Genomic DNA, 19500 nt, shown 5'->3' on the forward strand with positions numbered 1-19500 from the left:
ACAGCTGAAGGTCCTGAACCACTGGGACCTTTCAGTGGCCCTGAGCTCCAGCCTTGGGGGGCTGCAGGTCATCACTGTACACCCTGCCAAGGCCCATGCTTGGCCTAAAGCCCTCTTCAATCTCTGACTGGGCTATGGGCACTTTGCAAGGAGACCTGACTGCTCGGTGCCACTTTTCCAGAGCTTAGGGGTCTCCTGTCCCTGAACAGGACTCTGTCCAGCCCCTGCAGTGAGCATGGGGCTTGTAATGCTCCCCCTTCAGCCTTGCAGCCCCTCCACTGCTGCCATGGGGCAGATGCTGGGCCCGGGCAGAGCAATGGACCCTTTGCAAGGACGGGGGATGGCAGGTCCCAAGGGAGCGTGGTGCACGGGGCTGGTGGCACATCACTGTCTGGACAGAGCCAGCGCTCAGCAGGAGCAGGTTCCACATGGAGAGAGAAGTGAGGGGCTGCTGGTGGGATATTTTTTTAACATTTTCTAAGCTGCCCAGCTTGGCTGACAATTTTTAATGTACTAACTGCCTGGTCCAGTGAGCTGATTAATTGGTGCTGTGGCGATCAATACAAAACAGAAAATTAAAACAATTTTAAAGTGATTAAGTAGTTTAACACCTGTCTGATGCCACGTCAGGGCTGGGAGACAAATAAAGCAGGTGGCAAAGGGCCTGCTGTAGGCAGGGAGAGTGACAAATGGCTGCTGCAGCCTGGCTGCCCTGTGCATCCCCACATTGAGACAGGACCCCAAACAGTGCTGATCCACGCAGGGCCCCAGCGCAGTGGGCAGGACTGACCCCCTCTCCTCCCTGTGCTGCCCACCAGGGCTCCCACTTTCCCACTGACCACTTGCTGCTGCAGCAGAGTGGTGCCCCATCGGCGCTGGGGTCTGATAGGAGCAGTCAGCAGCAGCTCTGCCCACCCTGTGCCTGGTGCCTGTGCAGAGCCAGGAGCCAACTGCGCTGGGGGTGCAGCACAGGCAGCCCAGTCTGGCAGGCAGATGGATGGCAGCTCCGCTTCAATTCTGCATCCCTTTTCTCCCAGACAAACCCCGTCAGATTTTCATAAATCAAAGCGCCACACTGTTTAATAAAAATTTATTGACTTACAAGTGATTATTTATCAAAAGGCCATTAATAGCAGCTCTGGGAATGATGTGCTACTGGGTGGTGCGTGGAGACTAATAGCAAATCAATGCCAGCATCCGGGCAGAATGCATATGAGGGCTCCTGGCCCCAGTGGGGTGCACGGCTGCTGCAGCCGGAGCCAGCAGCCCCTACCCCATGGGCCGCCCAGTGCTCCCCCCCGGTTATTTATCGCTTACGAATGAAATGATCGATACTTTTAATCTAGAGCTAAATTTATTAACTTTCTCATCGGAGAGAGACATATTGACTGGGGGCATGGGGTGGGAGAGCCAAGGAAAGATGGATGTGTGCCTCCTAACCTGTCCAGCCAGCTCCTTGCCTGTGTGGACCATCCTGAATGCTGCTGGGGATGGTGCCCAAGCAGAGCAGGGTGGTTGGACATCCTGCAGAGCTGAGGAAGGTTCTGCAGATCACCATGGCATCAGGGACAGGGGACCCAGCTGTTGGCAGGAGACCTGTGGGTACCTGCAGCTGGATCCAAGTTCCTGAGGACACGGCAAGTGGTGGAGGAGGCTTGTGGCCTTCAGCAGTGCCCAAAGGAAATGTCTGTCCCACCCCCAGAGAGGAGAGCTCTGGGCACACAGCCCTTCATAGGGCTCAGGAGTGGCTGCTGAACGGGGAGAAGGGAGAGCCTGGAGAGCAGGGATCAGCAGGCAGCAATGTCCATGTCCCTAGCAGGTGTGTCCCCAGCTGCAGCCTGGCACATGGGGAAGGGCCACCCACAGCACACAGCAAGCACGGCACTGCCTCGGCAACACTGATTCACTGTGGCTCCCTCTGGGACTCCCCAGACCACAGCACGGTGCAGGGGTCTTCATCCAAATGGCCCCTGAGCTTGCAGCCAGAGCAGCGAAGTTCCATCAGGTAAATAAAAAAGTGCAGGAAAATTCAGATTTAAGGCCACTTACAGCTGTCCTCGCCTGGCATAGCAGATACCCTTCCCAACAAACACCACTCAAGGTACAAAGGAGGCACTTAGGTAACTGCCTTCTCCAGAGCACTAGGAAACTCAAGCAGGCTTCAGCAGGTAGCAGTGAAAACAGCTCTTGCTTGTAAGAGCAGAGAACACAGTGTAAGTGCTCAAGTTTGTAGGAATGTAAGGCAAATAGGAAAGTACATGGGAAAAATGCCCAAATGCAAGCTCTTTTACCGAATCATTTACTTGCACAGCAGAAAGGGGCACCACCTCCAGCACAAGATTTCAGTTTTCTTGCAACAAGTTGATACTATCCACGTGTGTGCATGACAAGGTCAGATGCCACTGTTTCCCTCAGAAGACATTTGAAAAGGGGTTTGCCTGCCCTAGCCATGAAGTCTTGGGCTCTCCTACACATTCTAGGCTCCCACTATAGCATGTACAGGTTACTCAGGAGCCCCATCTACCACTCCAGTGACACCTGGCACCCCGCAGCCCCAGGGGACAGAGGGACATTTCCAATGAGTATGATGCTTACTACAACAGGAACAGTGAAGAGGCTGTTACTCAGACATTGTAGAAGCAACAGTATGGGTCAAGCTGACAGGAAGGTAGCAAAAAATAAGATTTTTCCTGGATGTGGATCTGAAAATGGCCTGAGAGCACATTCTCCTCCTAAGGGGTTTATGCCTCACATATGAGGGGAACAAGCTCATGAGGATTCCCTTGGCTGTCAAGGCAGCCAATTTCAGCACAGCTCACCAGCTTTTGTGTTGTGGGACACTTGTGACTGATACATATGCACATCACACCAGTCCTTCCCTGGGGCTGGACACACCAGATGGAAGCACATGACACCATAAGAGTTTGATTTAATAGTGCCCCTGCAAGGGGCTTCACTGTAACAGTAACAAGAAGGCATCTTTGCCATGAGCTGCCAAAGGCCTAAAGACTCCAGGCAGCAACAGTGACTCCGCAAAACAACAGCCAGAGGATGAAAAGGCGAGTCCAAGCAGCTCTGGAGTAGCCAAGTCCAAAGGTTCAGAGTTGCTCCAGACAGGCCCTGGTTGGTGCTGGAGGCAGGGGCTTTGGCCAGCCCCGCTGGCAGTGCTGGAGGCAGCAGACTCAGGAGCGGCTCCGGTCTTCATGGCTGCCTACAATCATTTTGCTGTAGAGTTTCTGTTGCTCCTCCTTGAACGCATCTTTCACCTTCTCCCTTTTCAGTCCTCCATCCCTGGGGAGAGAGTCATATCAGAGAAGCTGCAGGCAGGCACCATCTTTGTCCGGGACTGTTCAGGGCAAGTCAGAATTCCAGTGAGTGCTGACAGCTGCCAGGGCACACTGAAGACCACCTGTTCCCAGAGGGCATCACTTTCTTACCTGGTTCTGCCAGGACTGCCCCCATGGCTCTGAACTGTGCTCAAAATAGCAGCTCTGCCAGAAACATGAGCTATTCTAGTACGGCTACAGGAGACTGCCTGCCTGCCTCCTGGGCTCTGAGACCTCAGTGCCTAGGAAAGCAAGCTCCCAAGCTGAACACACCTTGCTGAGTAGAAACAAGTCAAACCCAGGGCATCCCAATGCAAGCTACAATCACAGAATGAAGCTCTGATGCCCAGCATACAAAAGAAGCCAAGACTTTGGTCCCTACTACAGAAGACATTCCTCCAGCGGCCTGATCTACCCTAAGCAAGAAACAAATGGAGCTCTACAGCCCATGAGCACATCCCAGGACCCAGAACAAGGAACTCTGGCACCAGGAAGAGAAAAGCCTGCTTGGACTCACCAGAGCAGATCCACAAGGCCTCCCTGCCTGGCAATGGCTGACTTCACTCGATTGGCAAACTGCACCGCGTCCTCTTCAGGCTGTGGCAAAATGAGCTGTTCAGCAGGAGCAAAGGGCCAAAAGGAAAGCCATCAGATAGGCTGGGTTCACCTTACCTGCCTGGTCATTGGGGGCAAGTACCAGACACTGCAGACGATAGCCCAGCTGGTCATCATCCTGAGGAGGTAGGTCACCATGCCGTATTTGCTGCTGTTCCAAAAGGCATCTCCAAACTGTGGGTCATACTACAAAGGCAGAAGAGTTCATGAAAGTCAGGCAGAGGCTGCACCCTCTCTGAGGCTCCAACTTCCACCCCAAACTGAGCTAAAGGTCAGCTCTCCCAGAGCACTCCATGGAGTGACCTCAGCTTTCCTGTGCCCTCAGACCAGGCTGGACTGGGCTGCCAAGACAGAGATAAAGAGGGACAGACACACTTGCACCCTAAGAACGTTGCCTTGTCATACCTTGATGGCTACAGGGTAAACTGTAGCTCCAATTTCGAAGCTCCCCTTTTTGAACATCATCACAGATGTGTTGTTGATGCATGTTCCTGTAAGAGGCAAGCACAATCTTAACTCTTCTCTGCAAGTCAGTTCAACAGGCCTAAGGGCAGGGCAACAGGAACCCAGCAACTCTCCCCTAACTTCCGTCCAAGCCCTGCTCTCTGTGTGCACAGAATGGGTCACTGGGACTCATGTGTGACTCCTGCATTCTGGGCTCACTCAGCTCCAAAGACACAATGTTACTTTTGTCTCAGTGGAGGGTCTCAAGCCCTTGCCTATGTAAGAAGGAAAGGAACAGAGATGATGTGCTATCTCAAGGTGTCTTCTCCACCTGGTGCTTCTCCAGCCCTGTTGCACTCACCTTCTGGAAAAATAAGAATGGGCAGTTTGCTTTTGTCCTGGACATGTTCTGTGAGCCTAAACAGAAGAGTGTCAAAAATTAGCAGAAGGGACAGACACTCTCAGTAGCAATCCACACAGCATAAAATCCGTACCCTGCAGTCACCAGGGACTATCAGGGTGCCAACAACAGGGGCACAATCTCCCAGCACTTATGAGGCTATGCAGTGTCCTCATCCAAGGGAGGTGAACAGCCCTCTACCTCCCCCAGCCTTCAGACCCACCCCTGCAGCCAGTGACTGTCACACCTTCTGGCAACGAGGTGACGATCTTTGACCTCAGAACGTTCGAACCAGACATGGGGACAAGCTTTCACCATGGCTCTCTGTATCACACCCATGAGCCCTCCATGGATCTGACCCACCTGAACAGGGCAAGAAGACACAAGTTACAAAACCTGGGCGCACATGAAAGTCAAGACTGCGGCCAGTTTCACAGCCAAACTAAGGTTCATCTTCCTGTCCCTACCCTGCAAAGGCTAAGAGGAAAAGTCACAGGCTCTGATTCTAAAGACAGATACAGCAAACCCCAAGTGCTTTCCCCATGGCAGGAGGTCCAGCTGGGGAAGCGCTTTGCTCTTCCAGCAACAGCAAAGCCTAAAGCTCTTCTTGCAAAGCTGTGCCCACAGACCCCTGGTGCTTTGAGTTCCAGGCTGAGCTTGCATGCCAGAGTCTGACAGCGCCCCAGTCATGCAGGGTTAAGTAGTTGTACATGCTCAAAGAACTCTTGCTGCCTACTCCCTGCCCCAGAACAAGCTTTGTTGCTCCCTCCATGCAGGCAGCCAGGCCTGGGCAGGCAGAGCTGGTCCCTTACCATGGCATAGTAGCCATCACTGGCCAGGATGATCACATCAATGGGGGAGGTGTGATTGGCCACACAGATGCCTCCATTTCGGGGTCTGTTCTCTCTAGATGCAAAACAAAGGTAGAGGTGAAGAAAGAGGAAGTAAGCATGAGACCTACATAAGAGCTGGCATGGAGAGCTCCTGGGCAGGGACAGCCTGGAGCAGAGAGGCCTTACCGGTCGTGGTAGGTGATGATGGCTGTGAGGGCACGCACACAGATCCGGTAACACATCAGGTGGACATGCTTGCTCAGGAAGTCCTTACACCTGCAGCCCAGGACAGAGACCATCACTCCCCAGCCCTACAATATCCCCTGTAACAGTGCCACTCAGCCCAGCTGCCCCAGGCTGTGAAATCCAGCCAAGCCTTCACATCTCTCCTACAGAAACACAGCATGTACTGAGCTTTGCTGTCAGCTTATGCTCACTGACTCTTAACTCATGAGAATAAAATTTTGGCCTTTGCTCTTTTCTGTTATTATTCTTTTCAGAGGCCAGGAGTCAGCCCTCTGCCACCCGCTTAGTGTTCACATCTAGGCCCTTTGTTGAAAATTACAGGGTGCCTGTTCCTGAGAGATCACAGCTGCCAGAACCACCTGCTGTGTCTGCAGGTGGTAGAACAGAAAGCATTGTAGGGAAATTTCAGGATTATAAGGTCTCAAACTGCATGGAGTGCTCCCCATCTGCTTCTCCCTCAAAGATGAACTCACCTTCCATTTGGCAAATATCCCACCACTGTGGTACCAGTCACCAACAAGCTGATGCCAGTAAATGCCAGGGCTATCCTGCAGAAAGAGGGAAACTACATGCTAGCAAAACCAGGCCAGCACCTTCTTGGCAGACAGGTCCCAGCACCAGGACTCACCTGAGGGGCAGCAGGAAGCAGTAGCGGATGAGCACACCAAGTCCCCAGAGCACAGTGAGGCGCAGGCTGATATACTGGAAGTTGTAGTTGGTCCTGCTGAGCAGGTTCCAGGACTCCAGCTCTTCAGCTGAGAATCTCTTGGTCACTTCATCATCCATGATGGTCTCGATGCCTTTGCGGCAGAAATAGAAGATATCTGAGAGTTCAAACTCAGGGGCGTCCAGGGCCTTGCCACTGCCACTGCGGCGGATCTCTTTGATCTCCTCCTCCAGTGATGTTGGATCCTTTGCAATGATACCTGCACCACACCGTAGGCAGCTCTGAGCAAACTGTGACTTGCCCACTCAAAGAGAGATAAAAGCCAAGGCCCTTCCTCACCCGCCCTCCTCAGGGTCCCCTTCCTTTCTCCAGACCAGACAGGCATGAACCTCCCCACCACCTGGAAATGAAGCACTCCCAGGGTGCTTTCCTGCACTCCCTCATGAAACAGAGCTCTCTAGAACTCTCTCCTCCATGGAAAAGACTTCCCAGCAGACGTCAGCAGCTCAGAGACACCACATTTACCCCACCTCCCCAAAATAATTTTGAACTCCATATACCCATGCAGGGCAGGACCTCACCATTGACATAGGGCTTGTACAACGGATGGTTCTTCTCCTTGGCACCACGCTCTATTCTCAGTGTTGCCCACTGCAAGACAGACAGGACAACCAAGATTGGCAAGGCCTACAGCTCCACAATACTGCCCATTTTAGAACTGACTTCCAGGAAGGACCATATTGCAAGGAAGGGAGAAGATGGGGCAAAAGTAGGAGGCTTCCATACAGAACTGAAAGAGTGAATGATGAACCCAACTGAACTGAGGTGGAGGAGACTGGCTTGGGAAACAGGGAGTGCCAGAGGGAAGAGGAGTGCTCAGTGGTGAGACAGCACAGCAAGGTTTTCTGCAGTTTCTGTGACCTCTCAACTCTGCTGCACCTTGCACGTGGTTGCCACTGCAACGCTTCTGGCTGAGCTGTGCAACCTCCTGGGGTGTCTGCCCCACAGTGTAGGAAGCTGGTCACGGGACTAGTGCCACTTTTCAACCCTTGTTTCTTCCAAATTCAAAGCAGAGACTGTGTTTTCAGGCTGCTGCTGACACATCAGCCTGATGATGGGATGGGATCCTTTCCCCCCTGATTCAGCTTATGGCTGCTGCTGCTTCTCAGCTCAGCAATCTGCCCAAAACAGCAGCAGCAAGCACCCTCAGACAGCTGGTTGCCAAATCCTGTGGCAGGACTACTTGTGCTATCAGCTAATTTTCAAGGGCACCAGCACAAACTGCAGGCTGTATTTCTGTGCACTTTTCCTGCCTGCCCTCCAAATAACCTTCACAGCCTGTAATTCATACAGGTCTGGAAGGACAAGCTTCTGAAGGAGGAGGACTTGTATACAACATGCTTATCTGTGAAGAGGGGAAGTTGCTGCCAACTCTGGCATCCCAATCTCAGCCCATACCAGCAGCAGATCAGGAGGCAGCAATGAGAGAATGGTAATTGCATACAGGGTGAGTGTCCTGCTCACCTTGCAGCTGCCTCTGCCAGCAGCCAGAACTCCAGCATTGCAGAAGATTGCCTAGATGCTGCCATCCCAGAAGTCAGGAGAGGAGCTCTGACCTCACAGGAGCAAAGCAGCCTATGGAGAAGGCAGCGCCTCCAAGCCCAGCACATCTCCACCCTGACTGTGGCAGCAGCAAACCCAGCCTCCCACCTGAGAGCACCAGGCAGGTGCCCTCCCTCCCCACCAACACAGCTGTGCCGCTGCCAGCCAGGCCTTGCAGCTCGGGCTGTGTCCTACAAGCTTCCAGACTCTGCCACACTCCCACATGCTGCCCCTCTGCATTCCCACCATTGGCCTTGAGTGCTGGGAAAGTATTTTGAGTAAATAATAGCCCTCCAAAATACAATTCTGAATGGTCAAACTTAATGAGTGAATTTTCTACCGAATCAGTGACCAGCTGTGCATGAGTGCTCCTTTATCCTACCACTAAGATCCTTTAACAAAAGCTGGAATAGACTTCCCTGTCTTTTCAGAAAAATAGTTTCAAACACAATACAGGTGTTGAGAGTAAATGTCCCTGAAGTGAAGAAAGGGGAGAAAAAAAGACAACATTGTGAAAAGTTCCGTTTAAAACTCTTTTTCTGCCCACTTCAGTCAGCAAATTTGTACTCATGTCTTCTGATATCTGTGTTAATGAAGTCCCTCACAAAGTCCAGGGTCTTCCCATTTATACCTCAGAGGCTTTTGGGAGGACTCAAGAGTTTAAAGAGCTTAACACTGTGAGCTCCAGGGCTGTCTTCCCAAGCCAGCCAGTACAGGGATACTCAGGGGACAACCAGCCCTGTTCCAGCAGCAGCAGCTACACCATACATCCTTTAGCATGAACTTCAGCAGCATGAACTTCACATTAAAGACACTAGCAAACACTCTGCCTTTCACCTGGGCTGCCAGGGTAGAGTGGTATAGGCTTTACCAACCACTCCTAGTAGATAAAAAAATCTGGTCTGCTCAGGAACTTGCTTCAAGAGGTGTTGGCTCAGAGACAGCCCACAAAATTAGTCCACCAAAGGCAGGCAAGGGAACAGCATGACAACAAGCTGGAAAATTCCACTTGGCCTCTCTGTGCCAAGAGGGTCTGCAAGGGCTGTCGGTTGTCCTCCAAGGCGGCAGGTCCAGACATGGCTCAGTAGGTGACAGTCCAGGACAGAAGCATGTTGAGAGCTCTGGGCTCTGGCCACAGAGCAGTCAGAGCTTGCAGCACAAAAGTCCTGCCTTGCCTCCTCTGCTCTTGCTTTGTCCAAATGTGCTCTCGGGAGGAGCAGCCTGCTGGCTGCAGCCTGGTCCCTCCCCATCACACCTGACACCGCTGCAGCAGCACCTGCCTTGCCTGGGACACCAACCCCTCCAAGCTACCCCTCGAATCCTGCTGCACTCCTGCCAACTGCGGAGCCTTGCTGGACTACTGCTTTGTGTGAAGATTTACTAGATTAATTACAGGGGAAAAAACAGCCCACAAACAGAGGTCTCATAAATGGCATCTGGCTGAGATGAGCCAAAAAAGTCAACTGGCAGCAGCACAACACCCAAAGCCCTATCTTCCTCTCTAGTCACCCAAAATCCCCATCTGAGGCAAAAGCCTCTCTTCCATGCTTGGACAAACCTCTGCAAACACAGAGAACATTCTGAAACATGACTTACCTGAAAAATCTTTAGTAAAGTTTTCATGTAAACCTTGCGGATGCCAAACGAGACTCCAAAAATTGCTGGCACGATGATGAAAACCAGAAGCAGAGTGAAGAGGACAGTTATGGAAATCCCCAAGAGATTAACCACTAGGCTGTCAAAGGGGAGCAGGAGGAACATGGTGAAGGGCCCAGGCAAGGCTGTTGCCCTGCAGCCAGACAGAAGGGCTGCTCGCAGCAATGAACCAGTCCTCCTGTTACTCAGCAACAGTCTCACACATGCACTGAGTCTGCAGCGTGTTCAGAGACCCCATTCCAAAGTTCATATCCTTTCGGGGCTCTGAGACAGGGAATGCAACAGGATCAGACAGAGCACTTGGGAAGACAAGCCAACAGCCTGCCAGGAGCTCAGCTGAGTTGTTCAGATGATGCAGGCCAAAGAGCTCAGAGCAGACGGCGCACGCACACTGGTTTGTCCAAAGGAAGGTGGTGGGTGCAGCAGCGACACGACTGCAGGAATGGATCCCCTCCCAGGCTGCCAGTGAGCAAGTCTTGCTGCAAGGCAGCTTGTGGAGAATCTGGCAGCAGAATCCCGTCCTGGCTGCTGAGAGCATGCAGAGTCTCTTCAGAGGGACAAGGTGGAGTCCATCCCTGAGCCTGCATTGGAGGAGATCGAGGGAGTTGGCACTCACGGGAGCCTACGGTATGTGGAGCTATTATTGTTCTCCCCACGAGGGCATGCGCACCAGCACGGGTCCTCGCATGACGCCTGGAACAAATTCAGTTCTGGAGGCCCCTGGCATCCACTCACTCTGAAGGGTCATTACAGACACAAATGAAGCTCGTGCTCCTGGAAAGCTTTCAAACAGCAAGTTGGCTTCTTGGCAGATGTGGCACTCACATGCCACCAGCAGCAGTGGAGGAGAGCAACTGAAGTCAGCAGATCGGAGAGATGTCAACACAGAGAGCGTGGCTGGAGGCCAGAGACAGTGGGCTCTGAAACCTGGAAGGTAGTACTTGGGCTGAGGTCACACCATTCAGAGCAGCTCCCGAGACAGCATGACTGAGACAGATACTCCAGCTACTGCCTGTCACTGTCACAGACTTGGGAATCACCTCCTGCTGCCATTCATCCTGCATTTTCATACCATGCACACCTCAAATGGAGCAGACTCATCCAGATCCACACCTACGGCACAGGATGCTGCAATCATGTCTCAAGTACAGGAAAGGAGTGACAGAAAACCCTTCCTCATGACAAAGACCTTATCATGTCTCTCATTTCAGGGGCATCTGAGAGAACTGAGGAAGCCAGGTACCCAGATTCCTGGATAGGCATCACTTCCTCTGCTCCTGTAGGTCTGTCTCATCCCCAGTGACGAAGGGCAGATTTTACAAACAGCTCAGGACAGGAAGTTAGCCTAAGGGGAGAATTACTGCTGCTGATTAGTCAAAGAAGAACTTGCTGGGGCACGGGGACCAGTCAAAGGTCACACACTCACAGGACCAACGGTGGCTTATGATAAAAAATTAGTTTGTTTGGGGAAGACTACAGAGTTTCAGCCTGAGGATGGGATTTAACAGGTACCTGACAAGCACACAGGGCAAAGCAGAGTCTGTAAGGATCCTCTTGCTCCCCTGTACACTATGTTCCAGCTGCTGGTTAAACACTGCTATACCAGTAATGTTAAGAATAGTGTTAGTGCTTCAAAGGCATATACACAGACCAAGGTACTGGGAAAGGCAGCTGCCCATTATGCCACAGCTGCCACCCATCAGGAGCAGGACTCGTGCTGGTGAGCTGGTCAGACGGGCCCCCGGGTCCCCTGGTCCCCACTCCGTGAGGAGCTCGGCACGGCAGAGCCCACGCGTGCCGCAGTCCTGCCCGCGGGCTCCCAGCAGCTCGGCCCTGGGGCAGCCGCCAGACCGACCGGGCCCGCCGCGCCCCGCCCCGGGGCCGGCACAGAGAGCGCGGCGCTCTGTGGGGGCTGCGGCGATCGCCCGTCCGCCCGCGCTGCAGACCGGTAACGGCCCGCCCGGGGCGAGACCGGGGGCGGCGGCGAGGGCCGCTCTCAGCTCTGTTCCCACGGAGCAGGGCAGGGGCCCGGCCCTCCCGACGACTTTCGTCCTCGGTGTGCGCGGGGGCGGCACGGGGGGCACCGAGGCGCGGCCGCAGCGCCACGGGGAGGCCGCGGTGCCGGGGATAACGGCGTGCGAGGGGGCCGCGTCCTTTCTGGGCGGCCTCGCCGCGCAGGGCGGCGGTGCCGGGCCCGAGCGGGGCGGGAGGGGCGCGGAGCCCCGCGGGTGCGGGCGGTCACTCACCTCTTCTGCCGCCGCCGCCGCCGCCGCCGCCGGGCCCCGCTCCGCCCGCCACGTGCCGTGCGCGCCCCCGCGCTGCGTGCGTGGCGTCAGCACGCCGCCCGCGGGGCCGCGCCCGCAGGGCCGCGCCGCGCGCTCCGCCGCCGCCAGAGGGCGCCCGCAGCACCGCCCCGCCCCGGTCCCGGTCCCGGTCCCACCCCCGGGAGGCGGACGAGCACGCAGGAGTCGCGAAGCGCCGTCACTTTATTAACTCCCCGTTACAGCACCGACCACCGGAGGCACCCCGCCGGTCCCAGGAACCCCGCGGTGAGCCCTTCTCGGGAGCGCAGCTGGAGAGCCCCGGCAGCTCCCCCCCACAAGGCACTCGGGCAGCACCGGCCACCGCAGCTCCCGGGCTGGCTCAGACCTGGCCGCCAGTCCCAGCCCACAGCCCTTCTTCCCCTGTCACTCCCCATCTCTCGTGTTGCCCTGAGACCTTACACGCAGGAGTTACTTCAAGCAGCAGCTTCCAGCCTCTGCAGCGGCAGCAAGAAGCGAAGAAGCTTCTGCAGGAACTGGCAGCTGCTCACAGAGCAGCAGACCATGAAGGAGCTAACAAAACCATGAGCAGCATCTTCTGCAGCTGACCCCTCCCCAAGGACCCTTGTACCAGTCGGGACAGGGAGGGCACCTACATGTCTCCCACACTGCCTTCCTACCAATAAGGAGCCTGGTCTGAATGCCGCCAGGTCTGCAGGTGAGAAAGGACTAGAGCAGCAGCCCCAGAGGTGCCAAGATGCTCCCAGGCCCTGCTGGCACTCTTCACAGCACAGGAAACAGGGTGGATCATGCCCAAGTGGCAGATCTTGTAGTTCTTCCCATGGTTGTTGTCCCAGTGGGTCTTTTGTCCACACTGGAAGGAGATGCAGAACTCTGCGCCACTATGGGAAATGGATGGCTTAGGCAGGGTAAGCTCAAAAGAGAAGATGTCCGTGTCAGCTGAGCCGTACGTGCTGTGCATGTACTGGCAAGAGACATCCCGGAAGCTCTTCCACCCATCAAAGGTGATGCGGACCATCACTTTCTTCTCGAACTCAATGTTTCTAACCTTCACTGTCCCTGACAGAGCACGGCCCTGGATCAGACAACTCTCCAGGCAGACAAAGTTGCTGTGCAGGCTGTTGCGGAAAGCCACATAGTCTGTTGACGGCTGTGGGAAGTCCAATACGTACCTGCATGCTTCCCACAGGGGGCTTTTTTTAGGTTGGAAACAGGCAAGGTCTGACAGGGCATGCTGCAAATCACAGAGGTCCTCCTCAAACTTTGAGAAGAAGCGAACAGCTGTCAGTGAGAGCCCCTTCATATCAGCAAACACGACCTGCTTCTTCTTCTGGCCCTTGGAGCCCTTGTCTCGCCGCTCCGGCTCATGTTCTGCGCTCCGCTTTTGGTTGAGACAGGATCGGAGGGGTTTGCGGCCCCGGTTGCCCCGCAGCTCCTCGTAGGAGTTCAGCAGCTTGCGGATGGGGGGCGAGTGGCTCAGGCAGAGCCGCACGGCCAGGTCCACGGGCATAGCGGGGGGGGCGACAGCACGCCCGCTGCACACCTGGAAAAGCCTAGAGACGGAGAGCGGGGGTCAGGCGGCGCGGCCCCAGCCCGGCGAGCCCCCCGCTCCACCCGCGCCCGGCCCCGCTCACTCGCCGCAGCTCATCGCGCCCGCTCCGCTCCGCTCCCGCCGCGGCGGCTCCGGCAATGGAGCGGCGGAGCGCCCGCGGCCGGGGCAGCCCGGCACAGCCAATCAGCGCCGGGCCGCGCTCCGGGCAGCCAATCAGCGCCGGCGCCGCGCTCCGGGCAGCCAATCAGCGCCGGCACTGCGCTCCGGGCAGCCAATGGGGCGCCGCTGCCGCGCTCCGGGCAGCCAATGGGGCGCCGCTGCCCCACCCCCTCGCGGGGCCGCCCTCACACCGGGCCCGGCGGCGGCACCGCAGCCCGAGACCGCCGGGACCGGGGCCCAGAGACCGCCGGGACCGGGGCCCGGAGAACCGCCGGGACCGGCCCAGAGACCGCCGGGACCGGGGCCCGGAGACCGCCGGGACCGGCCCAGAGACCGCCGGGACCGGCCCAGAGACCGCCGGCACCGGGGCCCGGAGACCGCCGGGACCGGGGCCCAGAGACCGCCGGGAGCGGCCCAGAGACCGCCGGGACCGGGGCCCAGAGACCGCCGGGACCGGCACAGAGACCGCCGGGACCGGCACAGAGACCGCCGGCACCGGGGCCCGGAGACCGCCGGGACCGAGGCCCGGAGACCGCCGGCACCGGGGCCCGGAGACCGCCGGCACCGGACCCGGCACAGCACGGTCTTCTGCTGCGTCAGGCAGGGGGAACAGCACAGAAATGGGTCCTGGTGCCAGGAAAACACGAGTGCTTTTGGAGGACCAGCAGCTGGGCAACTGTCAGCACCGGGAGAAAAAGGGGTGTGCTCCTCTTACCTAGTCTTTAATGGGGGAGGTTTGAATTGGTTTTATGCACCCTTTTCAGATGCTTCTCCAAAGACAGCTATTTCCAGGGTGTCTAAGCAGAGAAAACCTCAGAGCCCCGGCTCATTCTCTGCCAACTGAGAAGCTTCTTACCCTAGATGTGTGCACTGAGAAGGAAATTTGCCCACACCGAGGCACGCAAGAGACACTGTGGTGTCCCTAACATCTATAATCAAAATCACCCTCACTGTTCAGGTCACATGTGACTCCTTGACAGTAAAGACTGTCACCTAAATCAGATCACCCCTGCCTTGTACTCCTTGCTAATCTCCCCAGAGCTGTCTAGCCACTTATGTTAAGCAGCCCTGATTGTTCCTGCTGACAGCACAGATTTTCATCGGCTCATGACACAGCTGACTGACCTATCAATATTTCTATATGGCTCTCCATCACCACCATGTCTGAATGTCTGCAGCACAGTGCAAGACATCTCTCACAGGATGGCCAAAATGAGCTTGAACCCAGTACCCAGCTGGCAAAAATACGATGCAAAAACATGCTTTCAACACATCGTCTCGGGCTGACAGTGCAAAGCCCCCAAATTCAGCGACCTGGGGTAGCCAACACAAGCATGAGTCTTCCTAGCAACGAAACCAGTTGTCCCACGTTTCTCTTACCCCCAGGAGAGCAGCTCTGGCTCAGGCAGGGAAATTGCAGCTCACCATCAGTGTCCTCCCTGTGACCTCTTCCACCATGCACCTACTCTGCCTTCAGAGCTAATCACTAAGTAAACCCAAGCTACTTCCACCTGGGGGAGAGCAGAGAACAAGGAATATATTTAACATCAAGTTTACCAGCAGAACCCACAGACACTGGAAAAGCTGTCCCTACTCTACCCACTCTCTCCCAGCAGCACAGATTAAGGTGGATGCACTGCTGTGTCTCTCCTTTGTCTAAAAGGACAAGCCAAAACCATCATTTTCTCAATAAAGTTGTGGACACTTCTTCCCCCAGCACAGACAGAACAGAGGTGCAGTGTTAGCAGTTACACAGATGTCCCAGTATTTAGTCATGGAAGGACAAAAAAAGCAGGCAGCATTTTCAGGTGTGCCACAACTGACTCTCACTTGGAGCCTGACTGATCCCAGCCATCTCCACTCCTGCCTGGCCTGTGAAGACACAGCCAAGTGCCAGCTGCAAGCTCCAGAGATGAGCTACACCCAAGGCACTCTGGAAACCATCAGGTCAGTTAAAGTTCAGCCACTAGAAGAGGACAGATGCACTCTCACTCACACTGCTGCAGCCATGTGACATGCAGCCGTGTGGCAGGGACAAGCTGTCTGGACAAGCATTCAGTCAGACTGAATAGGGCCAAGGAGAAAGCCTGCAGACGTGCCACCTACACACTCCTCAAGCAGATCCTGTGGAGCACGCTTCCACAGCAGCAGATTAACAAGGATTTTGTCTGGAAGCTTCAGTCACCTCTGTGAATTTGTCTGGCTGTAAATATGGGCAGGGCACAGTTCACAAGCCCTTCCTGGGGGGCTGTCCAGAGGAACATGCTACTGACTCCTAAGGATTAAACCCAGACCCCTCTTAGTGTCTATACTTGAATGAATCTTCTTTACCTAAATGGATTAATTAGGAAGACTACAAAGCACACATGCAAAGCCACTCACACTACAAGATGCCCCGTGTCACCCCCAGCCTCGTAGAGAAGGTGCTCCCCAGACACTCCTCATGCAGGGAAGAGAAACCCTGCCCTGATGAACACAATCCCCTGCCTGCCCACGAACACGACAGGTCCTGAGCTGAGGTACCACACAACATCCTGCCTTCTCCTCCAGCTACAAGAGGCCTGCATGGGGCAGCGTGGCCAGAGGAGCTCTTGCTTTGCATGACCAGCAAAAAAGAACTGCGTGTCCCACTTCCCTTAGCAGTGGCTTCTGCAGAAGGGAGTCTGACAGTGTCTAGTCTCAAAAATGCAACCTGAAGCTGCACCAGAATCTGTCACCCTCTGCAGGGAGGGTATTCAGATGACACACAGCAGAAACTACTTTTTCCTGAGCCAAGACCACAGTTGTTGCATTTTAGTGATGCCACCGGCCACTGCTCTTAAACAAAGCATCCCAGAAGCTACACACTGAAGCTTTCCAGACACTGCTGTGTGACACAGCCTGCTCTCACGCAGGAATGCCAGAGGAAGGACTCTATGGCTGTATCCTGGTCATGTCACAAGCAACCAGGAACTGGATGAGCTGTGGGGGTAATGAATGCCCCTGCAGTACAACACTGTGGTACTCACCTCCAGTGCCACTGTGCTCTGCCTGCCATGGCAGTGGGGCCCCGGCCCTAGGAGGGGACCCAGCCCCAGAGGGGACCTGGCCCAGGCAGCCCCACCGGGAGCTCCTGCCAGCCCACTGTGGGGTGGGCAGGGAGATGGCGCAGTAGCTGCTCCTCCCACCACACACTTACCTCTCCCCTAGATGAGCTGCACGGCTCCTGAGGCCACCAGAGGGGCCACGGTTCTGTAGCGGATCAGGTGCTGCGAGCCCACCTCCAGGTTGATGGCATATTCCCTGCAGAGACAGGGGGAACGTGAGCTGCAGCACACGCCCACCAGTGACACTGACTGACACCTGTGCCACGTGCAGAAATGCCCACCTACCTCTGCTCATCAGTCTCTGGCTCCACTAGGATGTTCTCCTGCCGCTCCAGCACCCTCAGAAACACAAAGGAGTCCAGGTTGGGCTTCGGAACTGCAGACAACAGATTGAGAGCACATGCTCAGCCCCCACTTATGTTCCTCTGCAGAACACCGAGGGGTCTGACAGGTAACAAACTTATAGCCAGCAAAGGGAACACCAGACCCTTCTAACCAGATGCGTGTGCTCAGCCTCAGTGCAAGACAGGACTTGACAGCAGGGGCCAGCACAATCCCCTGGCAGGAGCATGGAACCCTGTTACAACATCACCTTTGCTTCACCTGAGCAGCAAGCGGAGGACTAGCCCCCACATTTGGGGCTCCCTGGAGCTTCCCCCACACTCCTGCCTGGTTCTACAATTCCCAGATTACCCTGGAGTCTGGACAGACTCACCTGACTTTAGGAGAGACACTTTCTGCAGGTTAGGTGGCATGTGCTTTAGGGCCACATTTTTCAGGTAAGCCTCTGTGTTTGCCATATACCTGAAACAAACCATTGAAGTACTGAGTTGGTTAATCAAATACAAATCTGCAGGGAGAGTACTGACTCAAAACAAGAGTGACAGCTCCTCATCCCATGGGCACAGCCAAAGACAGGCCCCTGACAGACCCTGGTAACTGACTCAAAGTCACCAGAGTTATTTTCAGTTCCTTTCTTGCCCACAAAGAAATCTCCTGGTAAGACACACTGATTCTTACTTAAAACCTATCTAAGGCTCACAGTCTCAAGAACTTCAGCAAAACACAAAAGTAAGTTTCTATAATCTGTGAAAGGGGAGGAAGATACATTGAAAACCTACTCACTCTTTAGCAAAAGCAAACTCCTCTGGTGATAAAATGGAAGGCTCCCCTTCAGCTCGAGACTTCTCCTTCTCCAGGATGTGGGGAAAAAACTTCTCTATCTAATATTGAAACACAATCCAAAAGAATGATACAGATCTCTCCCACGAGTTCAGTGTTTAAACCCCCACTCTCCACTGTAGGAGCAGCAGCAGGCCAGCCCAGATCCCTGCTCCTGAGGTAACTGGGACATCACATGGGATCACCAAGCTATACAACCATGTGTGCACACAGCAGGACTCGGGCAGAATGGGACAGCATTCAGCTGTGCCACCCCAGGCTTAGATGAAGCAAGCAGCACTCACAATATTGTGATCAACACTGCTGTGACCTCCTTAATTACAATACGAAAGTGTGCCCAAGAAATTAATATGAGTTGCATTTCAGAGAAAAGAGAGAGAACATGCTTTAATTAAATGCTGTGCTGAGGCAGGAAGCCCTCTGTAGGTAAAAATCCCTCCTGAAATTACCTTTTTTACCCTCTGGGCTGCGCAATAAGCATTACCTTCACCAGTCGACACCGAAGGTAGCTGCTGAGCACATAACGGATCCTCTCGATCTCCATGTGATGAACACTGACCTTCAGGTCTCCTCTCTTCACCCGTTTCAGGTTTGCTTCCTGCAAGAAAAAGGAACGAGAAATTATATAGTTGAAGCGTCAAACAAGAAGAAAGAGAGGAAGACACGTTTTGTATATAGAACCCACAAAACCAGACTACGGCTGCTTTTGATGACCCAAAGCATGCTGCCTCCTCGTACTTTAGCCCTTTGCAAGGCAAGCTCAAAGCAGAAACTCAGAGAAGCTCTGCCTCGGAGCCAGGGCCGCCCGGCACTCTCCAAGCGAGTCGGGCATGTCCGTGCCAGGCCCGGCAACCGGGGCCTGCCCGCAGAACCCACCATGTGGTCCAGCTGCTCCACCACGCACTCGACGATTTCAGGTTTACTCTCCAGCAGCTCTGGAGCAAACTTCTCATTCAGCCAGGCCTGAAAGAAGGCACGCTGTCAGTGAAAGGGAGCAAATTATCAGCTACACTCCCGCAGCGAGAGGAGCAAACACGGCCCCGGCCCCGCCGCTCCGCAAACCCCGCTTTCCCCCGGCCCGAGCCCGTTGCGCTAGCCCAGGCACCTGCTCCAGGCTGTGGATCAGCTGTGCCGGGGTCAGCACCAGCTCCTCGCTGTCGCCGTCCGAGTCGCCGCCGCCCGCGGCCGCCACCGCTCCCGCCATGGCTCCGCCGCTCCGCCCACAGCGCATGCGCGCCGCCCGGGACCATGCATGGGGAATCACGCTGCGTCTCCTGGCTACAGCTTTTTCGGCCAATCAAGAAGCGGATACAGCTTTTTTGGAAGTCAGGCGGTAGATCAGGCTGGAGAGGCTTCCACCAATCAGAGAGCAGCGTCAAACTGCAACTTCTGGGTAGACGGAGTGACGTTCAGCCGTTCCTGCCAATTAGCGCTCAGCTGCAGCCATTCC

General features: G+C 55.1%; 3 protein-coding genes across 5 annotated transcripts; all 3 read right to left on the reverse strand.

The window, feature by feature from the left end:
- Nucleotides 1–2911: 2911 nt before the first annotated feature.
- On the reverse strand, nt 2912–12150 carry GPAT4 (glycerol-3-phosphate acyltransferase 4). Of its 3 annotated transcripts, none has more exons than XM_030290026.4 (13): nt 12036–12150; nt 9730–10902; nt 7113–7182; nt 6493–6790; nt 6338–6412; nt 5805–5894; nt 5598–5691; nt 5033–5148; nt 4747–4802; nt 4347–4432; nt 3999–4127; nt 3844–3923; nt 2912–3291 (listed from the first exon to the last, which is right to left on the reverse strand). In XM_030290026.4, the coding sequence occupies exons 2-13, from the start codon at nt 9892–9894 to the stop codon at nt 3183–3185; spliced, it is 1368 nt and encodes a 455-aa protein (XP_030145886.1). In that variant the 5' UTR covers nt 9895–10902; nt 12036–12150; the 3' UTR covers nt 2912–3182. The 3 variants fall into 3 exon arrangements, with proteins under 3 accessions (XP_030145886.1, XP_030145887.1, XP_072773648.1); XM_030290027.4 differs by having other exon boundaries at nt 9730–10716; nt 12036–12145; XM_072917547.1 differs by lacking the exon at nt 12036–12150 and having other exon boundaries at nt 5009–5148; nt 9730–10662.
- A 107-nt stretch (nt 12151–12257) lies between these two features.
- Nucleotides 12258–13581, reverse strand: LOC115490548 (protein phosphatase 1 regulatory subunit 3C-B-like). Its single transcript, XM_030289940.3, has one exon. The coding sequence runs from the start codon at nt 13579–13581 to the stop codon at nt 12727–12729; it is 855 nt and encodes a 284-aa protein (XP_030145800.1). The 3' UTR covers nt 12258–12726.
- Nucleotides 12258–19311, reverse strand: GINS4 (GINS complex subunit 4). Its single transcript, XM_012570515.5, has 8 exons — nt 19156–19311; nt 18927–19013; nt 18535–18648; nt 17994–18091; nt 17584–17672; nt 17154–17244; nt 16961–17064; nt 12258–13624 (listed from the first exon to the last, which is right to left on the reverse strand). Exons 1-7 carry the CDS (start codon nt 19279–19281, stop codon nt 16968–16970), a joined length of 702 nt encoding a protein of 233 aa, XP_012425969.2. The 5' UTR covers nt 19282–19311; the 3' UTR covers nt 12258–13624; nt 16961–16967.
- Between the last annotated feature and the right edge of the window lie 189 nt (nt 19312–19500).

This window comes from Taeniopygia guttata, chromosome 22, assembly GCF_048771995.1.
Source record: "Taeniopygia guttata chromosome 22, bTaeGut7.mat, whole genome shotgun sequence".
In the NCBI taxonomy this organism is placed as follows: domain Eukaryota; kingdom Metazoa; phylum Chordata; class Aves; order Passeriformes; family Estrildidae; genus Taeniopygia; species Taeniopygia guttata.